Source organism: Aegilops tauschii, chromosome 5, assembly GCF_002575655.3.
Source record: "Aegilops tauschii subsp. strangulata cultivar AL8/78 chromosome 5, Aet v6.0, whole genome shotgun sequence".
Lineage (NCBI taxonomy): Eukaryota > Viridiplantae > Streptophyta > Magnoliopsida > Poales > Poaceae > Aegilops > Aegilops tauschii.
Genome location: NC_053039.3, coordinates 316,130,608 through 316,143,156, shown reverse-complemented (window position 1 = coordinate 316,143,156; position 12,549 = coordinate 316,130,608). Strand labels below are relative to the sequence as shown.

General features: G+C 49.8%; 1 protein-coding gene and 1 non-coding gene across 2 annotated transcripts; one reads left to right on the top strand and one right to left on the bottom strand.

Annotated features, from left to right (window-relative positions):
- Window positions 1-3,690: 3,690 nt before the first annotated feature.
- On the top strand, window positions 3,691-8,071 carry LOC109754363 (L-ascorbate oxidase). The gene is made up of 2 exons (XM_020313274.4): window positions 3,691-4,728; window positions 6,867-8,071. Exons 1-2 carry the CDS (start codon window positions 3,940-3,942, stop codon window positions 7,824-7,826), a joined length of 1,749 nt encoding a protein of 582 aa, XP_020168863.1. The 5' UTR covers window positions 3,691-3,939; the 3' UTR covers window positions 7,827-8,071.
- An 890-nt stretch (window positions 8,072-8,961) lies between these two features.
- On the bottom strand, window positions 8,962-9,033 carry TRNAH-GUG (transfer RNA histidin (anticodon GUG)). The gene has a single exon. It is a non-coding gene; the product is annotated as a tRNA-His (tRNA).
- Window positions 9,034-12,549: the final 3,516 nt, after the last annotated feature.

Genomic DNA, 12,549 nt, shown 5'->3' with positions numbered 1-12,549 from the left:
TTTCTGTTAGAAAAGCAAAAGGAGGGACAACTCTCACACCTTTTGTTAATTGATGAAAATGACTAGTCTTTTGCCATGTTCAAATTTGTTTACTTCATAGAGAAATTATATCATCCGTGGATGAGCTACACAGTGTGCAGTGCACCACACGTGAAATAATCCTGCGTTGGTGATATAATTAATTAACTAAACAGCTAACTCAAAGCGAGTGAGATCTTTTGTGTTCTGGAAAGAGAATCGCTTTGATAAATCAGAACATTGCAGTTCAAAAGAGCAACAATAATTCTTTTCGAAAGGGAAAAAGAGAAAGAAGACATTATTATTTTCTAACCAAGCCGCGTCCAAAGAGTCGGTGAACAGGAAATGTCCAGGAAGCGAAGGCTGGAAGGTCGAAGATAAAGCTGCCTAACAGCTTTGCTTTTCTAAAGATCTTTTCTAGTTGTAATTAGTAGTACCCGTGAGAATGGGAATGATCGATTTCTGGGAAACCAGGTGAGGGGATACTTTTAAATAACACCAGCACCAGCTGTCATGAATAATAGTTTTCTTAGTGATGAAATTATGAGCATATCATCACATAAAAGTAGCTGATTCTTGAACGTGCCCCTGATATTGCTCACCACACCAGCTCAGTTCTCACAGTAGTTGCAAAATTCGATGAAGGTGCGATAGGTGTGCTGTGACGAACAAAATCAATAGCAAAATTTAAGGTGGATATCCAATTCACCTATAGGGAGCATTTGGTGCCGCCGACAATGACGTCCGCAGATGGCGTCTCCCTCCTTGGAGGTGCCGTCCGGGATCTGTCACACCTACTAACCTCTCGTATTGTGACTTTGGGTGAAAACCTCAGATCAGGTTTTGCCGGATCGGATGGCGGTGTTGTCCTCGACATCACTACCTCGATGGAGGCGTCATTTGTGGAGTCGTCAATGAATGTTATCGAGGAGTGTGTTGTTGTTGGGAGAGCTTGGATAGTGGAGCTGCCGGTGGGGGAGCCGATTGAGGCATGTGATCAGTTGGAGGCGGAGTGGCGTCGTATCGACCGTGTCGATGACAACGAGTCTTGGGGCGCGACATATGGCACATTGGAGTCTCAACGACGGACGCAACTTGATGGACGCATGTAGGACGGTTTCCTTGTTGGGCACTGTGGTGGCATTGATGGCAGTAAGGCCTGGCAAGGTGAATGCGTTGACCGCTCCTCAAGGTGGGATGATGGAAGATGGCGGCGGCTGATTATAGAGTGCGCGTGGGTGGGGGGTGCGCTGGATCTTCGGCGGCAGATTCGATGACGGGGCGGCCGGATTCGACGGCAGCAACGCGTGGGTGGGGGCCGGGGTGTGCAGGATCTGCGGCGGCAGATTCGATGACGGGGTGGTCGGATTTGACGACATTAGTGCGCGGGTGGGGGAGGGGGGGTGTTGGATCTGCGGCGGCAGATTCGATGACGGGGTGGTCGGATTTGGCGGCAGCAACACACGGGTTGGAGGCGTCTGGAGGATTCATGCGCGCGGGGCGGGAGGCATGTGGAAGTTTCAGCTGCGCGTTACACGCTGCGTGATCCATGTTAGAGTTGTGTCGAATATAGTGTACAAGGTAGGTTACAGTTGGACTTGTAGTTGTATTGTGTTTAGATAGGATATGGAGTCGTGTCCTAGTAGGACACTTGTATCCTAGGCCTCTCATATATAGCGGGGGTAGACACACAATCCAACATAATAGTATCGGAACGCAGGGGAAGCCGGCAGCTTGTGCCGGCGTCCAGGGCGGCTGGGTGGGTATTGTGACGGTGTCACGGAGAGGAGCGTCCGTAGTCATGCCCCGAAAATGTAGCCATATCGGTGAACTTTAACAAATCTCGGTGTCGTGCCTCGTATAATTGCTTGGTTTTCAGATGATCGACGGTGGTCTTTGATTTATTCTAACAATCCAAATATGCATCATGGTCAGGCCTCAGTTTTTGGGCAACCCTAAAATGAGGCCAAAAAATATGTGTTTAATCCAGCTGTTGGAGTCCAGCTATTGGAGCTTGTTTCTTGGCCGAGCTAGTGAAAAGCAGACTTTACATCATCTATCCTATTTTATGGTTGCTATCGAAGATGCTCTAATTGGGTAAGGATGAAGGCGCGAAGCATCCGCTGAGTTGTTCGCGAAAAGAATACCAGTCAACAGTCAAAGCTACAGAGCAAAATCAGCAGAGAATCAGCGAAGCGCGTCCGAAAAAATCAAGCTAAGACCACCAACTCGCAATTAATTAAGTGTAGCCATGCATGCATATACTTGTCGTGCTCGCAACTTCTTAGTTGGTGCGCTCCCTGTTAAAAGTGATACTGTTCGCTTCGCAAAAAAATGACTCTTTTAGTGGGGAACACATGACGAAATTTCGTACTGGACATTTCGTGGTTTATGTTCATTTTATGTATAAAGAGAAATGTGAGAAATCGCTCTTGTCCGGGGTGCAAACATTGTTGAGAAAATAACCGTTGACGTTCAGTAGTAAAAGTTTAAATTAACAACACGTACGCAGACGTTGACACGGAGATGTGCTGACACTGACAGAAAGACACGGACCTCAGCTAACCATGTGGTTAGGGTGCTACAACGGTAACATGCGCCCGACCGAGGCAACCTCAGGAGCGCCGAGCTTAAACAATGGCAGATCGAGCATGGAATGCTCCGATAGAGTTCTTCAGATACATGTAATGTGAAAACAAAGTTGGAGCCTGCAGTTGCCCTACTACTCACTCAAGATCGGAGTACGTAGAGCTGTAAGGTGAATGTTCCAAACGCGGAAGGACAATATGCATTGCCTGTAAAGTGTAATAAAGACTAAAGAGAGCAAAGGGAACACCCAGCTAGCATGGATGTGCGTCCATTGCTTGGAGATGGACTCACGTAGGTGGAGGTCGTCGTTTGGCGTCATGGTGACGTCGATGGCGGTGGTGCGACCCTATCCTAGCATGGATCTGCGTCCGTTGCTTGGAGATGGACTCACGTAGGTGGAGGTCGTCGTTTGGCGTCATGATGACGTCGATGGCGGAGGCACCTACCAAGGTTGGCACCTCAATCTGCTCTGAAAATGGACTAGTGGAAGATGGCGGCGACGACACATGTGAGTGCGTCAGACCGGTTTGTGCCCCGGACCCGGTATGTGGCTCGGTCGGGGCCTCCGGCTTTAGATGTTAGGCTTAGGTGAGAGGTCTGGGTATTTGGCCCATCTTGCACCCCTTCATCATATGGATTGGAGTAGCGGCAGATGTTGCCAAGATGGCGGATCCAGGCATATTGTTGTACTACTTGGTAAGGTCCTCGAAAATAATCAATAAAATGGCCGTATGCATCTCCCAGATGCGGAGGCCGGGGGTCATCCTCCTTTTTAAAAAAAAGGAACACCCAGCTGCCTCAAAGGAACTTGTCTAACTAACGTATGAACGCGAGCTCGCCGACCGTTGAAAACCTGATCTGGTCAAATCAGATTCAGGTGACCATTTGCATGCATGCAGTCTACAGCATCTCGAAGAATATATACAGTACGGGGCTAATATGGGCTGACCGACGCGCGCTCGCTCATTTACAGTGACGCGGTATATATATACTTTTCACCTACCTCTTCTATTTTATTTGAGAGTTATTTTCACCTCGTTTCGGTTTTGAAAGAAGACAGGAATGAGTTAGTGCCAACTTGCTACCGATGATGGATTAGTAGCACCAAACGTATTGTCAGTCGCCCGTTGGAACAGAGAGACCCGTATGGCAATGGCATTGGCATGGATGGTTTCGATGCCCGATCCCTATAAACACACCGGACAACAGACCAAACCATAGCGAGCGTGTCTAAGACCAGCGTGCCCTTGCCCATTCCAACACATAGCAACGGACAGCCCAAGTCTTAACCAAAGCCACACCATCCTCTCCTCAGCTAGGTAGCCGTAGGCCATGAGAGGTGGCGGAGCAATGGAGTCGTCGTTGCTCGGAGCAAACCCGCGTCTCCTCTGCTGCCTCTTCCTCCTGTGGGCGCTCGCCGCCGTCGCCGAGGCCAAGACGGTGCACAAGCAATGGGACATCAGCTACCAGTTCACGCACTCGGACTGCGTGCGCAAGCTGGCCGTCACCATCAACGGCCGCACCCCGGGCCCCACCATCCGCGCCGTGCAGGGCGACACCGTGGTGGTCACCGTCAAGAACCTGCTGATGACGGAGAACGTCGCGATCCACTGGCATGGCATCCGGCAGCTGGGCACGCCGTGGGCGGACGGCACGGAGGGCGTCACGCAGTGCCCCATCCTCCCGGGCGACGCCTTCGAGTACAGGTTCGTGGTGGACCGGCCGGGCACCTACATGTACCACGCGCACTACGGCATGCAGCGCTCCGCCGGGCTCAACGGCATGATCGTCGTCGCGGCCGCGCCGGGCAGCGCCGACGCCGAGCCGTTCGCGTACGACGGCGGCGAGCACGAGGTCCTCCTCAACGACTGGTGGCACAAGAGCACCTACGAGCAGGCCGCGGGGCTCGCCGCCGTCCCCATCGTGTGGGTCGGCGAGCCCCAGTCGCTGCTCATCAACGGGCGCGGCAGGTACAACTGCTCGGCCATGGCGCCGGACGCCGCCTGCAACGCGACGCACCCCGAGTGCGCGGCGCAGGTGTTCGCCGTGGTGCCCGGCAGGACGTACCGCTTCCGCATCGCCAGCGTCACCTCCCTCTCCGCCCTCAACTTCGAGATCGAGGTAATTCATTCGTCAACGGTGTTCAAAGTTTCTTTCTTCAGCACGTATTGGTCTTGGTTCTGACTGCTTCGTTTGGGAATGGGAGGTGCACACGGAGACGTAGTACGTGCGAGTGAAAATAACAATGCGAACATACTAGCCGGTGGTTCTCAAAAAAAAAAAAAAACATACTAGCCGGCAAAAGCGACTATGGACATGTGGGTGCATGTGCAGGCGGCCGGCATCGATCTCGACAAGAGAGATCGGGGCAGACCACGGTCAGATATTCACATTGCACCGAGGAGGATCTGATTTTGATGCCCTCCGCCACGTTCTTGTCGCTGCCAGCTTGCCACTGCTACCATTAGTAGTAATAGTATACTCCGGGTAGTATCTTGCTTCGCCGGCAATCAAGGCCGGCCGACTGCAACATGATGCCGTGTTTGGGGCGAGCCTCCACGCTAGCTATCGCCGGCCGGCCGTTGCTCACGATTGTACTAGCAACAATACAAAATCTGCCTCTCCATGGATGGATTAGTTTAGTAATTAGTACTAATTCCAAAATGCAAGTGGAAAGCTGAAGATCCGGTAACTAGCAAGCATGCATATGCTTTAGCCGATCCACCTTTCTCTGTTTGGCTCTACTGCCAGAGTCAAATGGGCAGGTAGAAGCTGAGTCATTTCGCAGAAACCACCTGGCCAGCCAGCCAGTAGCGTTTGTAAGCACCCCAAGTGTGGACGTCGAAATCCAGGACTTGAGACACGTACGCCATCGCTCAAAACAAAACAACAACTAAGACATTGCACCTAATGGTCCAAGAATCCTTATCAGATATTGACTTGTATCCACTTCGAGACTAGGCGTTTCAGACAGAGAGAGCACGGGTATAGAACGGCCAACGTAAACACTGTATATATGTGGTGTGGTACCGAATACCCATCAACATGCAACATACTCCCTCCGTTCCTAAATATAAGTCGTTGGGGGGAGTGTAAACTAAACTCCCCCAACGACTTATATTTAGGAACATAGGTAATATATAACTAGCTAGTGCATGTTTAGGTATGTCTGAACTTGGACTAGATGCAGTCCTGTGCTGTCTTGCTAACCTCCAATATGATGAATTGGATCCACTGCTCGTCACGTCCGGGCATGCATGCATCCAACAGCTAGTTGACGAGTATAAATCTATATTTAAGCGGTACACGAATTAGAATGTACAACTTGTATATATACGTGAGATGAGATATCCTTGCGTAGAGGTTAAGGCCATAGGGATTACTGAAATGATGTAGATGCGCCACTTCCTGTGTTGCACGTTATGTAACGGCGACAAGCAACACATGCATGCAGACTCTTAATTAGCAAGCTAGTCAATGCCCTATCTACTTACGCATATCACGCATGCATGAGCAGTTTAACAACGTAATCCATTCGTTAGCGTTAGGAAGAATGGAAGATGCATGCACACGATTAGGATAATATCCCTGTAACGCATACTACATGCCTACATAGCCATGCGATGTTTTATTTATATATGACACGTATGTAGTACTGTACAATACATGCACACGTAGTTGGTTGGAGTGTGCATATCATTCAAGTATTTATACATGTTAGGTTTCACAGATAAACATATCTGCACTAGCTGGTTGATTTGGATCGAGCTAGCAGGTAGCGGCCACGTCTGTATCGCGCAGCATAATGTTCCAATCTATCTAGCGTTGGAACAGTTTTCAACACCCCGGCATGTCCCCGCCATATATTTGCATGCCGCTTTCCAGCATTTGAAGTGGAAATGACAAGTGGACGACGACTTGCGAAAGCGGAGCGGGGGAAAGCAACATGTACTTAACCTTTCCCGCCAAAAAAAAAACATGTACTTAACCTAAATATAATAGGGTTATCGGTTTCGAGGAACAAGGTGGCAGGAAATCACCAACAGACACGCTAGCAACCGTAGGAAACAACAAGGAGAAATTGGCCTCGGAAGATACGAATGACTCAAAAATATCGGAACTACACTGCCAAATGATGGATACTACTATTGGTTAATCACCATGTAAATTAAGGCTGCCAAATAATGGATACTACTATTGGTTAATCACCATGTAAATATCGGAGTATTGGCTAACGTAACGTAACCGCGTGCATGCAGGGGCACGAGATGACGGTGGTGGAGACGGACGGGCACTACGTGAAGCCGTTCGTGGTGAAGAACCTCAACATCTACTCGGGCGAGACCTACTCCGTGCTCATCAAGGCCGACCAGGACCCCAACCGCAACTACTGGCTCGCCTCCAACGTGGTGAGCCGCAAGCCCGGCACGCCCACCGGCACCGCCGTGCTCAGCTACTACGGCGGCCGCAGCAGCCCGCGCGCGCCGCCGCCCACGGCGCCGCCCGCCGGCCCGGCGTGGAACGACAGCGCGTACCGCATCCGCCAGAGCCTCGCCACGGTGGCGCACCCGGAGCACGCGCACCCGCCGCCGCCGCGCGCCGACCGGACCATCCTCCTCCTCAACTCGCAGAACAAGATCGACGGCCGAATCAAGTGGGCCATCAACAACGTCTCCTTCACGCTGCCGCACACGCCCTACCTGGTGGCCCTGAAGCACGGCCTGCTGGGCGCCTTCGACCAGTGCCCGCCGCCGGAGACGTACAACCACACGGGGTACGACGTGTACGGCGTGCAGGCGAACCCCAACGCCACCACCAGCGACGGGCTGTACCGGCTGGCGTTCGGGTCCGTGGTGGACGTGGTGCTGCAGAACGCCAACATGCTGGCGCCCAACAACAGCGAGACCCACCCGTGGCACCTCCACGGCCACGACTTCTGGACGCTCGGGTACGGCGTGGGGCGGTTCGACCCGGCGGTGCACCCAGCCACCTACAACCTGAGGGACCCCGTGATGAAGAACACGGTGGCGGTGCACCCCTTCGGCTGGACGGCGCTGCGGTTCCGGGCCGACAACCCCGGCGTGTGGGCCTTCCACTGCCACATCGAGGCGCACTTCTTCATGGGCATGGGCGTCGCCTTCGAGGAGGGCATCGAGCGCGTCGGCGACCTCCCGGAGGAGATCAGGCGCTGCGTCAGCACCAAGGGCGGACACCACTAACCGATCGCGATGATCAAACGTGCGTGATGATCGTGTGGAAGTTCCGTAACATTGGCTCCGTGCATTCATTCATTTGTTCCATCCATATTAGTACCACAAAATTCCTATTAGTAATGCATTGTTCTTCTTCTTCTTTTCTGTGTGGGTGTGATGCATTCACTAGTATTGATGTACTATCAACCGCAAAAAAGAAAATGTTGTCACTTGTATGTTGTATATAGATTTTACGGTGAGCAAAATGCTAAGAGTTGGTCTCTCCTATCGGATTCCTTGAAACGTTGAACAGTTTAGAGGAACTCTAGCCGATCCTCTAAAACGTTGAGCATTGCATATTTCGAGACGAGCAGCTTGATTAGATTGCTGGGAGAAATGGCAGCAACATTACTCTGTTTCTGGAACAAATTCATGTCCCGTGTTATCGTTGCTCGACAGGCTTAGCATCGAGCAGGTTTGGAGCTGGGTGCACGGTGGTTTCGAACTCGATATAACTACTACTAGAGTAGCATATTATGCCGGCCGGCCTTGTGTTTTTACTAGAGCCATCCTCGCTGTCAGGCTGCGTACTACAGTTTTGGAATCTGTCGCATGTGGGCAAGACGGCATCAGGCTCTGACAGATTGAGATCATCTATGGATCGGGGCGCAGAACTGCAGATCAAGGAAAATATAAGTGAAACGTGAGGTGCCCGTACGACAGAGACCAACTGTCAGATACACATAACCCAAGATCGAGTCAGTTTCAGTTAAAACCATCAGCGGGTCCTTTTTGCACAACCGACAAGGTTGATCATCAGAAAGATCTGAAGTTTTTTTTTTGACCCCTTTTGTTTTACAGCTAACCATCCTGCCATACGTGTTACTACGTGCTTGCAATTATTTGCATGTGAGCAACACGACCTGTTGGCGAGGCGACAGAATTGTCCTCTGGAGATCGGGCTGCAGATCAAGGAAAACACTTGTTGATTCTGTGCTGCCACGAAGTCAGAGTGAGGTGGTGTGCAAGTAGTAGGATAGACATCGGGTTCCAGATACGCAGAACGCAAAGGCTGCTTGGGCATGGATGTATTCCTTCAAGAACGTTGACCAACACACAATTGCTGTTCTTGCTAAAAAGCGAAAAAACAAACAAACTGAACTGTGGCTGCTGGGATTCGAGCCCAGGTCTCCACGGCCACAACGTGGAATTCTCACCACTAAACTACAGCCACTTTGGTGCTGATTTCTCCACTGTTTCTTTTTATATCATGCTCGCTCAAACGTGACCAGTAGATGTTCCTCACATCTTATCTATTCCTATTTCCCAGTCAATAGTCGGTGTTCGATGTGTGCACCAAGGATATTGTGCCACGGAATTATGTGAAGTCGGACTTGGAAGAACGCATGGTGTTTCAAAGTATCAAATGTCGTGTTCGCCGAGGATGTTAAAAATATGTTGTTTATGTGTACAAGAGCAAAACAATTTTGGAATGCCCTTGGTGTGCAAAAATTTGATCCAAAAAGCCCTTAATCTGGAGAAATCTGGCTCTGTGGTACTCGAGCATCTCATGTGCCTGCCAATGACGCGGTGGTCACCGTGACCGGTTCTTTGATCAGTTGGGGCTGCAAGAAAACGTTACCGTGGCATGTCGGTATATTCCTTCCGTTCCCAAATAAGTGTCTTAATTTTAGTATAACTTTGTATTAAATTTAGTACAAAATTGAGACACTTATTTTAGGACGGAGGAAGCAATTGGTGGGAATGTTGACAAACGGCACATGGTGAGCACATTCAAACGGCCAAGGGAAATGACCATGTCCATAAATCATGTTGTCCTGAATTTGGCCAAGGCTCATGCCAAAGGAGGGAAGGACATTTCACACATATGGGCACAACTCATATGCCAACGACACGATTCTTTTCATGGAACATGATATTGCTCAAGCTAGAAATATGAAGTTAGTGCTTTGTCTTTTTGAACGGCTATGAGGCCATCAACTTTAACAAAAGCGAATTGTTCTACTTTGGAAGAGCCAAAGAGGAACATGACGCATATAGCTACCTAGGGATTCCCATTCATCACCGCCGGCTGACTAATAAGGAGTGGAAGTGCATTGAAGACCGCTTGAAAAAAGGCTAAGCTGCTTGAAGGGTAAGCTTATGTCCTATGCAGGTCGCCCCGTACTGATAAACTCGGTGCTGACGAGTTTGCCGATGTTCCTTCTATCTTTCTTTGAGGTACATGTAGGGGTACGAAAAAGATTAGACTTCTATCGATCTCGCTTTTTCTGGCAATCTGATGAGGATAAGAAGAAATACAGGTTGACCAGATGGGATATTATTTGTAGGCCCAAAGATCAAGGAGGGCTAGGGATCGAAAATTTAGAAGTTAAAAATAAATGTCTTCTCTCCAAATGGCTTTTCCGTCTATCCACTGAGACCGAGGGTGCGTGGATTCAAATTTTACGTTATAAATACCTTCAATCTAAGACTCCGGCCCAGGTCACTGCGAGACCTAATGACTCACCTTTCTGAAAAGGGCTAATGAAGATGAAAGTCTCCTTTTTCAGAGGGTTAAATTTATTGTTGGTAATGGTCTTTCGACCAGATTCTGGGAAGGTACATGGTTAGGGGAGACACCCTTAGCCCTGCAATATCCCACTCTATATCATATTGTACAACGTAATAAAGATTATGTTGCTACAGTATTGCATTCGGTCCCCCTTAATATCCAATTCAGGAATTCTTTGGTGGGGGAACGGTGGACTTCTTGGTTACACTTGGTCCGTAGGTTGATGGCAGTTCAACTCTCTGACCAGGCAGATACCATTTTTTGAAATTATCAGCGAATGATAGTTTCTCTGTGAAGTCTATGTACATGGATGTAATTGATACTGGGCCAATTCCGAGATCACTTCACATATGGAATGTTAAAGTGCCGCTAAGAATTAAATTCTTCATGTTGTTTGTCCACAAGGGAGTGATCTTGACGAAAGATAATTTAATTAAGCGGAACTGGGTTGGTAGCTCTCGCTGTTGTTATTGCGACCAGGATGAATCTATTCAACACCACTTCTCAATTGCCCATTGGCAAAATTGTTGTGGCGCATGATTCATATAGCCTTTAACGTTCACCCTCCAATTTGCATGAACACGTTATTTGGAACGTGGCTAACCGGAGTGGATTCAAACATAGCGAGACGCGGGAGCTACGGCTACGGGCGGCGAGGTCGGAGCAGCCGCTGGTGGTGCCGAAATGGTCGCCGTCGTCGCGGGCTGGGCGAGGGCTGTCGCGGCAAGCTGAGCGGCGGGCGGCGGGGTCAGAGCGGCCGCCGGTGGTGCCGGAGTGGCCGCCGTCGTCGCGGGCTTGCGAAGGTGGCCTCGGATGGCCGGGCCTGCCCTGCGAAGGGCGAGCGCCGCCGCAGCAAGCTGATTGGCCGGAGCTGGGGCAGCGAGCGGCGAGGTTGGAGCGGCCGCCGGTCGGTAGGCACGCGAACTCGATTGCATTGTCCAGGAAGGCGGAGGAGCTCGAAGGAGGGGCGGTGGAGAGAGGACGCGGTGGGGGTCTCAGATCCGGTCACGGCAGGAGCAGGGGATGCCGGAGGAAGGAGATCGGGGCGGTGGCGCCGGCGCGCTCACCCGTCCTGCGCGAAGACGCGAGCCCTGGTGTCCTGGATCTGGATCTGGATCGAAATAGAGGTTCACAGCTTGCTCAAACGTTTGGAGGCGGCTTGTCCTATATCTGGCAAGACGATTATGCAAAAGGCTCTTAGAAACAAAAGCAAGAAGAATGACGTCACAGAAATAGCGTCCGCAACAGCTGCTTAATGGATGTTCATCTGTTTCTCAAGTCATCCTTAGGGCCTAGCTTGTTTTTTGGATTTGGTGGTGTGTATGATCTTCGGCCGGGGTATTCTCGTTGGAGGTTTCTTTGTGTTGTAGACATGGGGTTGGTGGTCGTTGTGTGTTGGGTATGCCTGTGAGGCTGATCATGTGCTTACGGGGTTGGATGCTCTGTGAGTAGTCCACATGTGGTTGATTGTATCGGTTTTTGCCCGGTTTTCCGTTAATTAACTGGGCAATTCTCTTCTGCTTAATTAATCGATGAGGCAAATCTTTTGCCTCCGTTTTGAAAAAAACATAGCGAGATATATTCGGATAGAAGTATCCACATTATTATGAGCTATATGGAACACTAGGAATGACATGATATTTAACCAGAAAAACTTTATCAACTTTTTGCAGGTTATTTACAGAGCCACTGCTTGAATCTGTACGTGGTCGTTACTCACCCATGCAGATTCCAGGGAGCTTTTGGATATTGGGTGCAACCGGTGAGAGACGGTAGTACGGGTTATCTTCAACGGATTTGGATGACGAACTACTAATAGGCTAGGTGTATAGGCATCACGGCCTGTTACTATTTTCGTCGGATGTGGCCCCTTTTAATTTCATTTTCTTTTGCTCCGTTTGTGAGCAGACTTTGCACTATAGACTTGTTTGCGTACTTGTTTTAACAATATGGATACATGCATCACTTTGATACAGAGGCCGGGGGTTATCCTTGTGACGCCTGGATAATTAAGCTACAGTAATCCCCCGTTAATGATGCCATGTTATCACATTACTGTTGCTAATCCTCGCTTGATCCAAATTCAAATTCAAATTAAAATCCAAAATTCAAATTTCTCAAACATGCAAAATAAAATGTTCAAAGTGTGGTAAATATTCCATAACCAATTATGGT

Bases quoted from the DNA above. Each gene is read 5' to 3' on its own strand.
- LOC109754363 (XM_020313274.4), top strand. From the start codon at position 3,940: ATGAGAGGTGGCGGAGCAATGGAGTCGTCGTTGCTCGGAGCAAACCCG. The intron at 4,729-6,866 runs GTAATTCATTCG...GCGTGCATGCAG, and splicing joins CCCTCAACTTCGAGATCGAG to GGGCACGAGATGACGGTGGT.